This window comes from Pteropus vampyrus, unplaced genomic scaffold (genome assembly GCF_000151845.1).
Source record: "Pteropus vampyrus isolate Shadow unplaced genomic scaffold, Pvam_2.0 Scaffold34, whole genome shotgun sequence".
Classification (NCBI taxonomy): domain Eukaryota; kingdom Metazoa; phylum Chordata; class Mammalia; order Chiroptera; family Pteropodidae; genus Pteropus; species Pteropus vampyrus.
The window spans coordinates 7,181,632-7,199,501 of NW_011888815.1; the positions used below are offsets into that span (position 1 = coordinate 7,181,632).

The 17,870-nt window shown below is 43.4% G+C and overlaps 1 protein-coding gene across 1 annotated transcript in view; it reads left to right on the forward strand.

Annotated features, from left to right (window-relative positions):
* The window catches only part of LRRK1 (leucine rich repeat kinase 1), a 119,477-nt gene that overhangs the window by 34,468 nt on the left and 67,139 nt on the right, over positions 1-17,870 (forward strand). The window contains exons 3-4 of the mRNA XM_023529015.1: positions 7,566-7,729; positions 17,020-17,191. Coding sequence (XP_023384783.1) covers positions 7,566-7,729; positions 17,020-17,191 — 336 coding nt within the window. The remainder of the gene's footprint in view (positions 1-7,565; positions 7,730-17,019; positions 17,192-17,870) is intronic.

Here is a 17,870-nt window from a genome sequence, read left to right on the forward strand (position 1 = left end):
GAAATTCTGTGGGCTCTGGGTTCAGAAACACTCTGGCCTCTGCCACTTGCCAGCTCTGTCACTTCGAACAGTGTCTTCACTTTGACCTTCGTCTGTGAAGGGCAGCCATGACACCTGCTCATCACTGTGAGCGTCAGAGGAAATGACACAAGTCAGCGCCGGTCACCTAGGCATTTCCTAGACTGTAAGCCACCCCCTAATCCCTGACGATGGCCGTTTACCTGGCTGGTAGGTTCTTCCGTCCGTTGTGGTAGGCGATTCTGCAGGGCGCTGTGTCACAGCTCAGGAATGTATCATTTTTTGTTTGTGCCACGTTATTTCCCGCAGGTAAATTTCTAGGAGAAATACCATGGGGGAACTGGCAGAACCTCCCCTGGGTCTTTTATGTAATATCGTCCTTTCTTTCAGAAACAGTCACACCATTTGCAACTCCTCCCACAATGACAGAAGTACCCACTTCACCACACTCTGGCCAGCCACGGACATTAGAATTCACTCAATTTTTCACTGTGTCGAGTGGCTATAACATGGCATCTTCTGATCAACTGTATTGTTTATTTCTAAGGAGAATAGCACTTCTGGGTGTCATCCCCCCCACCCCCCGCGAGATTTATTTGTGGATAGAACCGCCCATCCCTCTTTCATTAACAAAAATATGCTTCCAGCGATCCAGTGGGGATGGGGGCTTTGCTGGTGTGAGAAAGGCTCGCCCCCGTTGCTGGAGCACTGTCTCCGTGAGCCAGGTCCCCTGCTGGAGGCCACCGCTGTCTGCGCTTTCTTTTGTGATGCTGGCCTTTCCAAGCAGCCCAGCGTCGCGGGGCTGAGCACTAGCCATCTGGAGCCAGTGAGGAATTACCGCCGAGGGTCACCCTGGGGGTCATGTCGCCCTCCACATCCCCCACCTTCTGCATCCTTCTGCATCTTCCCCGAAGAAATCAAGGGTTGGATTTCACCGTAATTCGACCCACAGATGAGAATTGCTTCTGAAACTCTAGAGCTCTAACTGGCAAAGAAAGACTCGAAGGCCAGTGCACTCCGAGCTGCAGAGGGCAAGACTCACCGTGCCAGGAGGGTGTCACCTCTCAGGAGGGGCAGCCCCGTCTCCCAGTGCTCGGGCCACGTGGGGACTCGGTGGAGGATGGCACAGGAGGGTCGCTAAGCAATCATGACCAGGTCAGTAACACCCTAACGTGTACTTTCGTCTGTTCTGCAGTGAGCTGTGGGCGGATGGATATATTTTTACTTTTCACTCCTCTACTGAATGTAACGAAAGAATTCAAATAAAACGTTCGTGTCTTTTCTAAGATGTACAGAGGGTGCCGCAGATTTTGAATTGACAGATGGCATTCTCTTTCCATCGTACATGTTTTCTTCGGTGGGGATGAGAGAATTAAATATATATAATAATATGTTTATATATAAGACATATGTGGAAGAGGCCAACATTTACAGCTTATAAAAATAAAGTCAATGTCGTATTACCTCTTCATTGTCCTATATATGTAGGGAAAAATAACAAAAACAGTGGAGAGAGAATTTTATTCTGATTATCAGGTCAGGAGGGATCATTGAACAGATGTTGTTCTAGAAGAAAAGATTATAGGCACAAATAGTATAAATACATCCTCCCGCTTCAAGTTTAAGTCTTCTTAGGATGAAAGGCCAGAGCGAACTCAGAATCGACAAAGGAGGCCTCTCTTTAAGAAAAGGCCACACTGTGACATGGCTTTTGTAGACGCCACTCTATAATATTCATGGGATTCTGTTTCAGGACTTCCCCAAAGAAAAGAGAAAAATAATTTTCGTCCGTTTTCCTGTCAAATAATTTGTTTCTCTAACAAACTACAGAAATGACGTTTAGAGACTGAGTTATTGGCAACTGAAAATATTCGTCCTAAATATGTGAAACAGTGTTTCTGAAAGTATTCCTTTGTAAATAGAATATTAAATTGAAAGTGATCTTCGAGGACTACATGATTTTCTGGTTCCACTGGGTTTTAAATATTTTTTTTAACCGAATACTTCTTCACGTAATGAACCTTAACTTATTGCCCAGGTCCAGCACATTTAAATAACAGGCTATGTGGATATTAATATTTATCCCAACCTGGAATATGTCCACGCATCATCGCATGGCTCATTGTAAACGTTTCTCGTATCCTTGAATATCTGCACGTGTGCCGGATCCATAACCCAGCCACCCACTACACGTATAGTCTCCCGTGACTAGTTACTACTTCTAACTGACCCTCTCCCAAAACCAAACAAGCAACACCAGACGATTTTTAAAAAATGAAGTAAATAACTGCGCTTTTGGTTGCCCCCTCCTCTTTTAGTTATATACTTTATTAAGCATATTCACTTTGCATTAAAAGCAGGTCAGATGCCTATTTGTAGTTCATATATACACACACACACTCACACACACACACACACACACACAAATATACAGAAAATTTTCATTGCTCTATAGGAAAATAATGACACATTGTAATAAGGAACAAAAAGGAATATTTTTTTTTCATTTGAAACAGTATTCTAATGTTCTATTATTCTTTTTCTACTAGTTCTAGTTACTTATTTGAGATAATAATGCTTTATTGAAATAGAATAATTTAGGGGGGTTATATTTTTAAAATGAATTTTAAATCTGTATAAGCAAAATATTTAAAGCCGTGATGTTTTACTGTATAAAAGAATAGAATTATGGACAATCGTTGATCAATAGGCACAAATAAATAACTGAATAATTACAAATAGTATAAATACATTCCCCTGCTTTAAGTTTAAATCAGAGGTCACAGTTCTCAAATACAAAACTGTAGTATTTTGGCAAAAAAAATTAGAAAATTACTATAAAAGTAAAAATTTGCCTCTAAGAAGAGGTGTCTGATGGTGGGGAGGAGGGGGTTCTGCCTTTTACATGATATATTTCTGGATTATTTAATTTTCTTTCAATGAGGATGTGTTCTTTTATTCGTTGTATAATCCCTTTAAAGTTTTAAAGAAGAAAAATATTTTCTAATCCTATCACTAATTCCTTCCCAGCCCATCCTTAACACTTATTATTAGCATTTTGATTTTTTTTCTTTCAATTAAAATATATGGAATATATTTTACATATATATTCTTTTTATAATTTCAGGAAATTAAATAAAGTTGGCAGGTTAAATTAAGTGCATATTCGTTGACTGACATTTTCTCATAGTGTCCATCCGACAATTTGATTAGACCAGACCCGTCAGCTCTTGGGGTCAGCAGCAATGGACATAACATTGTCCGTGTGACTTAAGAAAATCAGATTCAAAACTGAAAACACCACCACAGTGAAAACATAATGATAGAACTGAGAGTCTTGATTTTTTATGATGTCACTCACTCCCCTTACATTCCATGATCTAAAAATCAAGTTAAAATGAAATCACCTTTGTCATTTCAGATGCACCCTGTATCCTAGGTTCTACCTTCTCGATGTCACTTAACTTGGCCTTAAAGGTTAACCGTTTTTATTAACATTCCTAACGTGAATGGAAAAGGTGATTTTACATCTGCTCAGGCGTGCACACACACGCACACATGTGCACACACACGCACACATGTGTGGGCACACATGCATGCACACACGCATGCACACACACGCTTGTCTTCTATGAACATAGGGAGAGACTTGTCTAATTCTGAAAGGTGACCAATGACATAATTAAGTGTCCCTTCTGATGGATGACGCTGCCCTTGATTCCGCCTCCTTCTCGCCCCTGCCGGCAGCTTTTCTCCCTTCGGCCCGCTCTCAGATGTCCCAGGGTCTCTGATTGTAAATAATTAATGGAGACCATTACGTGTGATGGGAAGGAAAGCCACCTCATTCACATCTACAACCACTGACACATGAAGCTCTTTTCCGATTTCTCTTTCCAAAAATACACAGGAAAAAAAGGAAAAAAAAAAACAACAACAAAAACAAAAAAAAACAAAACAAAAACCAATAATCTCCATGCAGGCGCAGTGATCTTGCGCTGGTGTTTTCGGCAACGACGCCAATTGTACACGATACGCATCCACGTACGTGGATTCCTCCAACGCGTGCTTTGGCACGGCGAAGGTCATGGCTTACAGTGAGCTGCGACAGCATCAGGGCCTTTACTGCAAGCAGCTTCTCCGCCTTTCTATAGAGCAGGAATCTTCTGTGCTGGTGGCGGACCTCGCTCAGTATGACGTATGGCAGGCCCTGCGTTCAGGGTGATTAATCGATTGACTTCTCCCAACGGTATTGTTACGAACAATTTCGAACATACAATAAAGCCGAAAAACCCGAGCCGTGCGCACTCATCCACCCCCCTGCCTAGTGTTCACTATTAACATTTTCTGAAATTTCTCGCTCACATTTCTCTCCGTCTATCCATTCCTCCATCCGTCCGTAGACCCATCATTTTGAATGCATTTCAGAGTAAGTCAGAAACACCTGTACCCTTCACCCTCAAATATTTCAGCAGTCATATTACTCGATAGGGTTTACAGGTTTTTAAAATTCACGTAAAGGAAAAAGTACATATCTTCATTGGACCGTTTGATACGTTTTGAAATAACACTAGTATAATGGAGACACCGTCAAGAAATGGAGCCCTCACCCAGACATGTCTCACGCCTCCTGGTCAACCTGATGCCTGTCCCTTCCAAGAATGACTCACCGTTCCTTTTTTTTTTCACCCATAGATTAGAATCATTTCGTGCAATCACTAAGCATCATGCTTCCGGATTTCGGCCCGTTATTTCCTGGATCAGTAATTTATTTTTCCTTATTGCCAAGTTGTAACTAAACCACAAACCTAGTTTACCCATGCTTTTGACGGACACCTGCACTATTTATAGTTTGGAAATACTATGAATCATGCTGCTGTGCACATTCTCGGATAATCTTTTAGACATATTTCTCTTGGGTGAATATCTAAGAATAGAACTGTGGGTCATAGGGTAGGTGGATGTTTAGCTTTATAAGAAACCACCAGACTTGTTTGCAAAGTGGTCGTTACTATTTTACACTTGAACCAATAAGGCATCAGTGTTCTGGTTGCTCCGTATCCTTCTTGAGTCTTTTCAAATTTTTGTGATTCTGGTGGGAGTGTAGTGGTGTCTGTTGGTATTTTTAATTCGCACTTCCGTGGTGACTAATGGTGTTGAGTTCTTTAAATATCTTCCACTAGTCCTATCTTTGCCCATTTTTAATTGGATCGTTTGTCCTTTATTATTGAGTTATAGATACCATGCCTTTTTTGGATATGTGTTTTGCAAATATTTTCTTCTAGTGTGCAACTTGCCTAAATTTAAAGTTCTGGTGAAGTCTACTTAGCAATTTTTCCCTTTATGGTGTTGCTTTCTGTGTCCTAAGAAACCTTTACTTACTCTCAAGTCATGAAGAAATTCTCCTATTTTTTTTCTAGAAGCTCGATAATCTTAACCTTTATGTTTTGATCCATGATCCATCTCAAATTAATTTCTGTGTGTGATAAGAAATAGGGTTCGGGGTTCTTTATACTCGATGGATAGCCGGTTGTTCCAACACCATTGGCTGAAGTGACTTTGCTTTTCTCATTGTATTGCTTCGATGCCGTTGTCATCAATTGGATGTATAAGTATGAGCCTGTTTCTCAACTCTTGCCTATTCCATGGGTCTATCTATCTATACCAGTATCGCACTGTCTTGATTACTATAGCTTCATAGTAATACTGTGCATCTTCCAATTCTCTTATTTTTCCAGATTGCTTTGGGTATTCTAAGTTCTTTGAATTTCCATACAAATTTCAGAATCAGATCGTCAATTTCTATTCTTTTTTTAAAAAAACAAAACAAAACAAAACAAAAAAACCTCTTAGAATTGTGGCCGGGAGTCCATTGTATCTAAGATGAAACTGGGGAGAACTGACGTCAATGTTGATTTCGCTCATCCATGAACATGGGCTATCTCTCCCTTTACATAGGTCTGGTTTAATTTCTCTCAGCCGCGTTTTAGAGTTTTCAGGATAAAGCTCTTGTCCATCTTCTGTTAAATATATTTCTAAGCATGTAATTTTTATGCTATCGTAAATAAAGGATTTTTTAAAATTTTCTACCTAGCGGCAGCTATGATGTGATTCGCTTTTGTGATGTGAATACCTGGAAGCCAACCTCTCAGCGTTTTCCTTTAAAAACAAAACAAAAAACAAAAAAACGCTGCCATTTGAGACAACATGGGTGGATCTTGAGAGTACCATGCTAAGTGAAAAAAATCTGACAGAAAAAGTCAAGAATCATATGATTTCACTCATATGTGGGATATAAAACTAAAAGTAACAAACAGACATGACAAACAGAGACTCATGGACACAGACAGTAGATTAGTGGTTACCAGCAGGAAGGGGTGGGGGATGGGGGAGGTAGTTAGGAGTAAAGGGAAGTCAAATATTTGGCGGCGGAAGGAAATTTAACTTTGGGTGGTGAACCCACAATGCAATATACATATGATTATTAAATCGTATACTCAAAACCAATTTGATTTTATTAACCAGTGTCGCTCCAATAATTTTAATTTTTTGAGAAGCTTGATTTATTCATCCTTTCAAAGAGGCAGTTGAGATGGGATGAGTTCGGCCTCAGCCTGAGAGCTAGGAGACCAAACTTCAGCCCCCGTTTGGCTCCTACTGGTTGTTTAAACTCGGTCAAAAATAGTCGAATTCTCTCTCTATTTCTGCCGTCACTAAACACAATGAGAATCTAACTCATCATTTCTGCAGTCTTTTCTGTAATATCTATAGATATTAACTCTGGTTTAATAATACATTTGCCACTCTGGTAGAAGCCTTGAATTTTCTACCCAGAAAAATGTACACACACACACACGTACTCACACACAGATAGTTCTGTGTGCAAATTTAGCATGTGCAGGAAACCTCTGAAGCCTGTTTGCAGCCCTTCGGGGTCCACGGACCTCCTAACCATGAACCCCTGTTCTAAGCGGGAGCTTCTTGAGGGGAAGGACTGACTTCCTTCCCTTCTGTGCCTTCGGCACCCAGCACGGGATCAAGTGAGTCTAAATCCCATGCCCTCTGTGGGGTTTTCTGGGGGTGTATAGATGTCCACACCCCCAGGATGTGACCTGTCTTTGTTCCCCCACCAACGACTATGTCCCCATGAGGAACACAGCAGAGGGACAATTCGGCTGGACCTCCGGCTTTCTCACCAAAGCCCCTGCGTCTCTGTCGCTGTCAGTGAGGTCAGCCTGGCAGTTCTTGTCAGGCAGCGTGCTGGGCCCGCTCCAGGTGACAGTCCTGCTTCAGAATCCCCCCAGGGTGCGCTCTGCTGCCCGATGTCCTTGCGGTCAGCCAGACTTCAGCGCCAGCCCCACGGAGGAAGTACCTCCAGCCGGGGGCAGGTGCCAGCGTCTGCCGGGCTTGGTGACATCGACAGCCCATCAGGGCGACGACTCCCTCTTCCTAAAGCCTCAGGTTTATGTCATGTGCTCTTCTTTCTGACAATTCACACGAGCAGCGCCAGCAACGGTGGTGACACTGTGTGTGTGCTTCTGTCTGCCCAGGTGCCAGGGACATGGGCAGCAAACTGTCCACGCCAGGCAGTGACCCCACAGCACAGTGCCCTGGGACAGAAGACATTCACACCGCATACAAGCGGGGAGACACCAGCAGGGCCCGGCACCTGCTCAGAGAGGCTTGTGACGAGAGCACGTCTCAGCTGGAAAAGGTAAGGTCAGAGCCGACCCATCCGGCCAGGTCTGGGCACTGGGGATGGATGCATGCTTGTCATTCACGTTTCCTGTTTGTCGTCATAGCAATCATAATGGGGATTTTTATTATGTTCTGGAAAGGCCTTGTTTCCCATTTAAACATACAGGTGCCAGTCGTTTCTAGTCGACTTCTCAACCTGTCATCACCTAAGGTCCCCACCACTCCCACCTTCCCAGACGACAAGCGAGGGGTAACTGACACGTGAGAACAAAATGCCAGTCTGAAGGTTTAATCTACAGTCCTCTTTTATACCTTTTCTCCATGATAAAAATAGCACATGCTCAAAAAATGAAATTTAGAAACACATAAAAGTAGGGGAAAAAAGAAGGAGAAAATAAGAATAATTCTAATAACTTCCGACAATCCCCCTAAGAGTTTTCGTGCGTTTTCTTCCAGCCCGCTGATCTGAGTGTACCTCAGGCGCCAGTGCTGTTTCTCATTTACATACGGTCATATCGTGGGTGTGGTTTTGCATAATGAGTTTGCTCACCTAATAGAATATCAACAATTTTCTGTATGAGCATAAATTCCCTCTATGCGTCTCCTTCAGAGGTCGCATGGTATTCCATCTGGTAGAGAGACCGTAACGTACCCGACTGTTCCGTTTGGTTGGCTATTTGGGTTATTTCTAATTTTTTACTAATATAAATGATACCGTATTGAATGTTTTTGCCTAATCCTTTTTCTTACTGTAAAGGTATCTTGGCAAGGGTTCACAACAGGAGTTGTGAATGTGGCTATAAACATTTTTAAAGTTCTGAAACACATGCCAATCTTCTCTAAAAGCTGGTAGAGATCAACCCTGTGACCCCCCAACAACTGGAGAGGACCGCCGCCACGTCTTGTCCTTGGGGAGGAGGGCCTCTTGTCGGCTGTCATCCTGGAAGCATTTATGATGTTTTATTTGCCTTACTTTTAATGGCATAGGTTTAACAGGTCTCCATTTAGCTAGTAGTTAGAAATCATTCAATTCTTAAACCTGCAGTCTGCTCTCAAGAGTTCAAGGGTCTTTTGAGATGAGGGGACAAATACGACGTGCTTGGGAATTATTGAGGGACGGGGGCGGCATTTTGTATTCCTCCAATTATGAATTCACAGAGGATATGGCTAAGGGCCATCTTTCCGTACAGAGCTGGGCTGCACACATAGCAGGTCAGAGCCATGGGCCCCTTGGGTGGGCATCTGGTGGCCTCCCATAGGGAGGACTGGTGCTCCGCAGACGGAGCCTGACACGCCCACGTGAGGAGAGTCGGGATTTGCTTGTGCATTCATGGCTTGGCCCACCACACACTCGTTAGCAGGGCTGCCTTATGTGAACTGGGTTATTATTTTTAAAAATCTCATCTGGTTGGACTTTGAGAAGATGTTGAAGGATGGATAAATCTGTGTTTTCGTAAAAATGTAAAACTTTAGTCCCAAAAGCATACCGTAAATAAGAGTAGAAGATTCATGACAAACTGAGTAGGAATATGGCTGTTGTTCTTAACTGACAAATAATTGTCCTTATTTCAAATCAATATGAAATGACGATATTTTTAAAGGACGACAGGATATGGACAAGAGCAAAGTAAGCCTACAGAAAATGGAATAGAGGAGTTTATAAAAATAAGAGCAGAACTAGAAAACAAAATGTAGAAGTCAAGTAGACCAATGAAATGAAAATTTGGTCCTTTGAAAAGACTAGAAAAATTTAAAAGCTCTCTGGGGAGAATGGTCGATAAAAAAGACAAGAAATAAACTGATCAAGAATATGAAAGATGCCGTCAGTACAGATATTTAAAAAATGATAATAAGAAAAAGTTTTATGGACAACTTTATGGCAAAATACTCGAACATTTAGATGAAATGGACAGACCAAAAAAATTCAACTTCCCAAAACTAAAAAAAAAAAAAAAAAATAGAAGTAGAAGTTATGAATCATCCTATAACCATGAAGGAAATAAACTAATAATTTAAAACCTTCTGACAAAGTTCTAGATTCACATGGTTTCACTGGTACGTTCTACAAAATACTGTACTCACTCGACCAGAGACTAGAGAAAGCGGGTGCACACCCCAGTTCCTTCGATGAGGCCAGCACTACCGGCTACCAAGAGCAGACAGAAACAGGACCGTGAATGAAAATGACAAAGCCTGTGACTAGGTGCACGTGCGCACACACACGCGCACGTGCGCGCGCACACACACACACACACACACACACCCCGTCACAGAAATTCAAATACGCAGTACACATATGCAAAGTTATTCAACTTTGTTAATACTTCTAGAAAAGCAAAAAAATGAAACAGCATTTTTTAACTTTTCAAACTAAACAGTAGCTAAACAGTAGCAAAGATACGGGAAATCACGCATTATTTAATATTGTAGAAATGTGAATTTATGCAGCCTTTTTGGAAGGCAATTTGTTGTCATCAGAATTTTAAATTTCTTCCTCTTTTTTAAAATAATTTTTTTTTAATTTTTCAAATACAGTTGACATACGATATTGTATTAGTTTCAGGTGTATAGCACCTAAATTTCCAAAGTGATCACCCGGATAAATCCAGTACCCATCCGACACTGTACATAGTCATTACAATATTATTGACTATATCTCTTTTGCTATACTTTACACCCCATGACTATTTTGTAGCTGCCAATTTGTATTTCTGAATCCCTTCCCCTCTTAAATCATCCCCTCAACCTCCTTATTACCATCTTGCAACCATCAAAATGTTCTCCGTATCTATGAGTTTGTTTCTGTTTTGTTTGTTCATTTATTTTGTTTTTTTAGATTTCACATATAAGTGAAATCATATGACTTTTGTTTTTCTCTGACTTTTTTTCACTCAACATAATACTCTCGAGGTCCATCCATGTTGTTGCAGATGGCAAGACTTGATTCTTTTTTAAAGTTTTCTTATGGCCGGGTCATATTCCATTGCATATATGTACCACATTTTTATCCATCCACCTACTGATGGACACTTAGGTTACTTCTACATCTTGGCTATTGTAAATAATGATGCAAAGAATATATGGGTGCACGTGTCTTTTCAAATCAGTATTTTGGGTTTCTTCAGGTAATTCTGGGTCCTTCTTTGTCTCTTGTTATAGCCTTTGTTTTAAAGTCTGTTTTGTCTGTTTGTTTCCATTTTCAAGAAATATTTTTTCTAGCCCTATACTTTCAGTTTGTGTGTGTCTTTCAATCAGAAGTGAGTCTCTTGCAGGCGGCATATATAAGGGGCTTTTTTTCTTATCTACTCAGCTACCTTATAGCTTTTGATTGGCGTGTTTAATCCATTTACATCTAAAGTCGATAGATATATAGTTATTTCCATTTTAATATTCATATTTTATTTCTCTTTTCTTCTTCTTCTTAAAGAAATCCCTCCAACATTTCCTGTAATACTGGCTTGATGGTGATGAACTCCTTTAGCTTTTCCTTGTCTGAGCAGCTCTTTATCTGACCTTCGATTCTAAATGATAGCTTTGCTAGGTAGAGTACTCTTGGTTGTAGGTCCTCGCTTTTTATCACTTTGAATATTTCGTGCCAATTCCTTCTGGCTGCATTATGGGAGCTCCCTTGTAGGTAACAAATTGCTTTTCTCTTGCTGCTTTTAAGATTTTCTCTTTGTCTTTAACCTCTGGCATTTTATTTAGGATAAGTCTTGGTGTGGGTCTCTTTGAGTTCGTCTTGTTTGGGACTCTCTGATTTCCTGGGCTTGTACATCTATTTCCCTCACCAGGTTAGAGAGGTTTTCCATCATTATTTCTTCAAATAGGTTTTCAATTCCCTGCTCTCTCTTCATCTTCTGGTACCCCTGTGTTGTGAACGTTAGTATACTTGATGTTGTCTCAGCGGTCCCTAAACTATTATCATTTTTTTTTTTTTGGATTCTTTTTTCTTATTGCTGTTCTGATTGGGTGTTTTTTGCTACCTTATCTTCTAAATTGTAGATTCACCCCTCTGCTTCATCTAAGGTTGATTCCTCCTAAGGTATTCTTATTTTCAGTTATCATACTCTTCATTTCTGACTGGTTGTTTTTTACGTTTTCTATCTCCATTTTTCTATTTCCTATCTTGTTGTTGAAGTTCTCACTGAGATCACTGAGCATTCATACAAGTGTTTTGAACTCTGCGTCGGATAGGTTACCCGTCTCCATTTTGTTTAACTACTTTTTCATTCTCTTCTTTCATTTGGGACATGTTTCTTTGTCTCCCCATTTCGGCTGCCTCCCCGTGTTTGTTTCTATGTATTAGGTAGGGCCGCTGTGTCTCCTGGTCTTAGTAGAATGCCTTTATGTAGTAGGCATCCTGTGGAGCCCAGTGACACAGTCTCCCTGGTCACCTAAGCCAGATTCTCCAGGTGTGTCCTTTGCGTGGGTTGTGTGTGCTCTCCTGTTATAGTCGAGCCTTAATCGCTTTTGCACGTCAATGGGAGGGACTAATCCTCAGGTTGATTGGATGTGAGGAGCAGTCGTGCAGGGGCCGATTCTACAGAGCAGGCTTCGCTTTAGCAGGTCTCTGGTGCCTGCCCAGTCTGCCCTTTGGGTGTGTCATTTGCGGAGGTGGTTGGGTGGTGCCCTAGTGTGGTCTGAGCTGGCTACTGGGTGTGTTAGTTCCGGGGCCTTTGGGAGGGGCTCCCGTGCAGGCCAAGGTCAGCCGCTGCTTGTGCCCTGCCTGGGGCCACTTGGTATGAGCTACAAAGTGATCCGCGGATGGTTGCCACATATGCTGGGCTAGTAGGTGCCTAGGAGAGGTTAAGTTGCAAACTGAGGCTGGCTGCTACTAGTCCCGGGCTTAGGGCTGCCCAGCAAGAGGAATGAGTCATGCCAAGGCCAGATGCTACTTGTATGGGGTTTGTGAACCTTTGAGAGACTTTAGGAAATTCCATAGCATAAGCCAAGACAGGCCATTTATGTGGAAAAGCCAGAGGAAGCAGCTTGGGCGGACCCACACCTTGGGAGGGGCGGGGTCTCAGGGAATCACCTGGGCGGGGCAAGCGGAGTCAGCCAGGTTGATAGAGATTCAGATGTGGCACCCACTTGTGTCTGCATGCTGGGAGTGGGGAAGGGCTCAACAAAGAGACAGTAGTTTTTATTAGCACTTCTGTCTAAGAGAAAACTGCCCCTCCAGCCCTCACCCTGAAGCCAGACAACTTGGTCACTCCCCGTGTGTCCCTGATGCCTTTCAAGCTGCTATCCCAGTGCTGGAGCTCAGAGCAAGCAAGTCCATCAGCAGTAAGTCCATGCAGGCCCTTTAAGAGAAACACCTGGAACTCCAGCCTCCCTCTGTGTCACTCAGCCACCATCCCTGCTGGTTTTCACAGTTCCTAGAAGTTGTAGAGACTCGTCTTCCTGGCACTAGAACCCTGGCCTGGTGAGCCCGGTGTGGGGCTGGGACCCCTTGCTCCTCCAGGGGGGACCTCCGCAGCTGAGACATCTCTCTGGATTCTCAACCACCACACGCAGGTGTGGGAGAGCCTATTCCCCAGTCTCCGCCCCTCCTGTGAGTCTCGAGGTGTCCTTAGTTGCAGGACTTCTGTTCAGCCAGACTGCAGGCAGTTCGCAGTGATGGTTGTTCTGTAGTTCAATTGTAATTTTGAAATGGTCATGGGAGGAGGCTAGCACAGTGTTTCTCCATCTTAACCAGATTTATTTTTTTATTTGACACAGCAAAACTACTACTAGGAACTTACCCCTACAGATTTATTTGAAAAATACATCGCGGTTGTGTTTACAACAGCAGAACCTTGGAAACTGCCTCCCTGCTAGACGATATAGTCTATGTGATTTCAATTCTTTAAAATTTTTGAAGTTTGTTTTACAACCTAGGTTTGGTCTATCCTGATATATGTTCCGTGGACACATGAAAAGAACGCACTCTGCTTTTGTTGGATAGAGTGTGTTTTGTGAACGTCAGTTAGATCCTGTTGGTTGATGGTGGCCTCGAGCTCTCCTGTGTCCTCGCCGATATTTCGTCGAGTTGTTATGTCAGTTATCGAGAGGGAGTGTTGACGTCTCCGACTCTATTGGGGATTTATGTAGTTCTTCTCTGAGTTGTACCATTTTCTGCCCACATATTTTGTAGCTCTTTCCCTGGGTGCATCCCCATTTAAAAGCAAGCAGTCCACTCAGAAAATGTATGAAACGATTAAAGAAATATTTTGTGGAAGAGTATATGCAGATGGCAAATAAGCCCATGAAAAGAAGTTTCACATCATTCTTTATTCAGGAAATTCAAATTAAGGTCACAGTGACATGTCACTGCACGTCTATTAGGACAGCTAAAATAAAAGAAAATAGTGATAATACGAAATTCTGATGAGAATTATCTCAAGGGAAATGCTCTCATACGTGACCGGTGAGAATATGGACTGTTCCAGCCTCTCAGGATATAGTTCGGCAGTTTCTTAAATAACTAAAAATACACTTACATTATGACCCAGCAATTTCTCTCCTGAACATTTATCCTAGAGAAATGAAAACTTCTGTGCACACAAAAATTTGCATATGACTGTTCACAGCACCAAAACTGGATTCAACCCAAATGCGAATAGGTGACTGGTTAAACTTACCTTGGGACGCCACTAAGCAATCAAGAGGCAATATTAAATTCCCAACGACCCAGAGGCATCTCAAGGGCATTATGCTGAGTGCAGGGCTGGGGAACCAATCTCAAAGGGTCATATTCTGTATGATCCCATTTACATAACATACAATGACAAAGTTACAGAGATGGAAGAGAGATTAGCGGTTGTCAAGTGTTAGGGCTGGTGGAGGAGGGAAAAGCAAACGCGATTATGAAGGAGTAAGTCGAGAGCGAGCTCCGCCGTGATGGGGTAGTTCTGTGTTTTGAATGTGGTGGTGGTTACACAAATCCACACGTGTGACGAAATGACATACTATATACACGCGTCATACTGACATCGAATTACTGGTCTTGGTCTTGAACTACAGTTAGGTAAGATGTTCCCTTTGGGGAAAACTGAAGGGAACGTAAATCCTCGCAGTCCTGTCTTTGCAAGTTCCTGTGAATCTCTAATGACGTCAGAGCACAAATTCCAAGAGAGCGAAGTACGATTCTACATTTACGATGTTTAAAAATGGGCAAAAATGCATCTGTGATGTTCGAAGTCAAGAGTGGTTACTCTCAGTAGGGCAGTGTGTCAAGGGGGCAGGTGGGGGCTTCTGGGCACAGGTAACCTGTTTCTTGGTCTAGGTGCTTATTACATAGGTATGTTCATGAAACTGAACACGTGATTTTTGAACTTTTCCCTGTGTTTGTCACATGCTAATAAAAAGTTGTAATGAATGAAATGGGGGAGGGGGGTGTTCGGTTTCCTGTGGGATTCCCCACGGAAGGCTGTGTGAGAGAGGTTTCCCCTGCAGAGGGGGCCAGGAGGCAGATGCACGGAGGGAAGCATCCTCCTTACTGCTTTATACTCATCAGGCATTTGAATTAAAATCAGTGCATACTATAGAGCCTGTGCACTGTCTCTACCCAATGACCTTGCTGGCCCTGCACTTGCCTCTTGGCCTTGGGCTGTCTCCTGTGACATCGCCTCCTACGTTGCGAGGATAGGGTCTTTCAGCCTCTAACTGGCCAGAGTCGAGACAGCTGTCACTGTATGCGGTGCATCATTTCATCAGTCCCCGTGGCTTTTCTGGATTTCCTGGAATAGGGGCGCCGCAGGGCCCCTCCCTGGGCAGAGTGGCTGGCCAGTGGTGTTTCTTGACTGCATGACTCTACTATCCTCCAAATAAGATCAGTCCCTTCGACTATCCCTTACCATACCTGTCATATCACCAGTCCATTCTCTCCACTTATAGAACCCAAGCCTCTCTCCAAGTCCTACATTCCCTAGCAAGTCACGGACGGAAAGGCGAGAGCATGAGATTTGGAGCTAGAGAGACTCCTAGTCCATCCTGGATCGTTCTGCTGACGATAAAGTCCTTAACCCATGGGCTGGCCTTCGATTCCTCGCCCACAGATGTGAGACGCAGACACAGATACCTTCCTGCTTCCAGGATTAAGGGTGACCATGGGACCCATCCCTGACCATCTCACCCTAAAGTGGTTTCCTAAGACACTTGTTTTCTAAACTAGTCAGCAAGCTAAAAATGCTTGCTCATGTCCATTTCATGCAAATTTGTGACTCAAACTTAATCATAAACTCATGGAGACCAGAAATCACACTTGGCATCCTCGGCGCTCAGCCCGGCACCTTGCACGCAATAGGTCCTCGGTAAATGTTGGCATCATACCGACTGCCTCTTTCCAGCCCGAGTTCTGCATCTGCCTCCCTGGACGGTGCTGAAGCTCAAGTTCAAAGAGGCCTTAAAGTTGCAGTAATACAATCGAACACTGCAGCTCCCACCCAGCACCCGTCTGAGCATCCAGGGAGCCTGTGAAAAAATCGAGGCCATATCTCCTATCAGTCTATGACAGCCACTAACCAGCCACGTGACCTCGGACAAGTTACAAAGTCTCACTGAACCTGCATGTCCTAGCTCACGTGTTACCACGCTTCCGATCCCACAGAGCCTTCGCACACCTGAATGGCTGGAACATGCAGCAGCTCGGGCTCAGGTCAGCTCACCCGATCCTTTCCCTCCGGGCCACCAAGCTAAGAGTCCCACTGCATGTTGCCGAAAGATCTTCGTCCCCGGTTTCGGGCCTGTGGAGTCTCCTCATCTGTCGTATTCCGTTCATGAATAACTTGCAGGCTGGTCCTTCAGAGACCCCAGATGCCCCTTCTTCCTGAGGCTCAGACAACACGTGTCAGATGGGGATTGAGCTCCGGCTGTGTGCCAGGTGGGGGCACTCTCACCGTCCCCGTCCTCGTGCAGCTTATGCTTGGGAGCAGCTCTGTCCCAAAGAAATAAAATGCCAGCCACGTTGATAATATCAAATTTTCTAGGAGTCACATTAAAAAACTAAACAGAAAGAGATGAGGTTTCAATAATCTATTTCACTTAGCCCAAATACATTAAAGATCATTTCAACTTGTAATCAATATAAAAATAATTGATAAGATACTTTACCGTTTTTCGTGCTACGTCTTTGAAATCGAAAGTGATTTTTACACCTTCACCACCTCTCGCTTTGCACAGGCCACATTTCAAGTCCCCAACATGTGGCTGGTGGTGTCATCCCGGACAGCAAGTCTCCATCACGAGCATCACGAGTTGGTTGTCTTGGCGACGCCCAGCAGGCTCGTCTCACTGAGGTCTCGTTCCTGTTCTGTTTTTCTCCAGGGCCAGCTTCTGAGCATCTCGGCCGCCTACGGGGACCTGGAGACCGTCCGGTACCTTCTCACCAAGAGACAGGTACGGCTGTCGACAGAGCCCACCGATGACAACCCAGCCGTGGTGGCAGCGCTCTTTGGGCACACGGACGTCGTGCAGGAATTACTCGAGTCTCTGCCAGGTAAACCCAAGGGTGAGAGCTCTTCACCGCCTCTCAGGGGCCCACCTTTGTCCTAGGAATCAGGCATTTGGGGGGGCCGCACCCCAAAATGTATTGCTTCACACGTCTGCCAATCACGAGCTCCACTGGCAACACCACACCCCACATACCGCTCCCTCTCACTCCCAGGGTACATCCAAAAAAATATGGACCTATGTGTTTTTTCAATTAGTAGACTTTAACCTTTTAAAACAGTTTTAGCTTTTCAGAAAAATTGATGGGAAATACAGAGAATCCCCATACCCCACCCCCGCCAACAGTTTCTCTTTTGTGCGAATGTGGTGCATTCGTTACAACTGATGAAACAATTATTGACATCGATACATTATTACTAACTAAATAAAGTCCATAGTTTACGGTTATGTATTCTATGGGTTTTGACAGATGCACAATGACGTGTATCCACCATTACTGTATCGTATGTATCACACAGAACAAGAACCATATCACTGCCCTAAAAATTCTCTGTGTTCCACATATTCATCCCTCCCTGCCCCCAACCTCTGGCAACCACCGATCTTTTTACTGTCTTCATAGTTTTGCCTTTTTCCAGAACGACTTACAGTTGGACTCACACAGTGTGCAGGCTTTTCAGACTGACTCTTTCCACCTGGCAATATTCATTTAAAAGGTTCCTCCA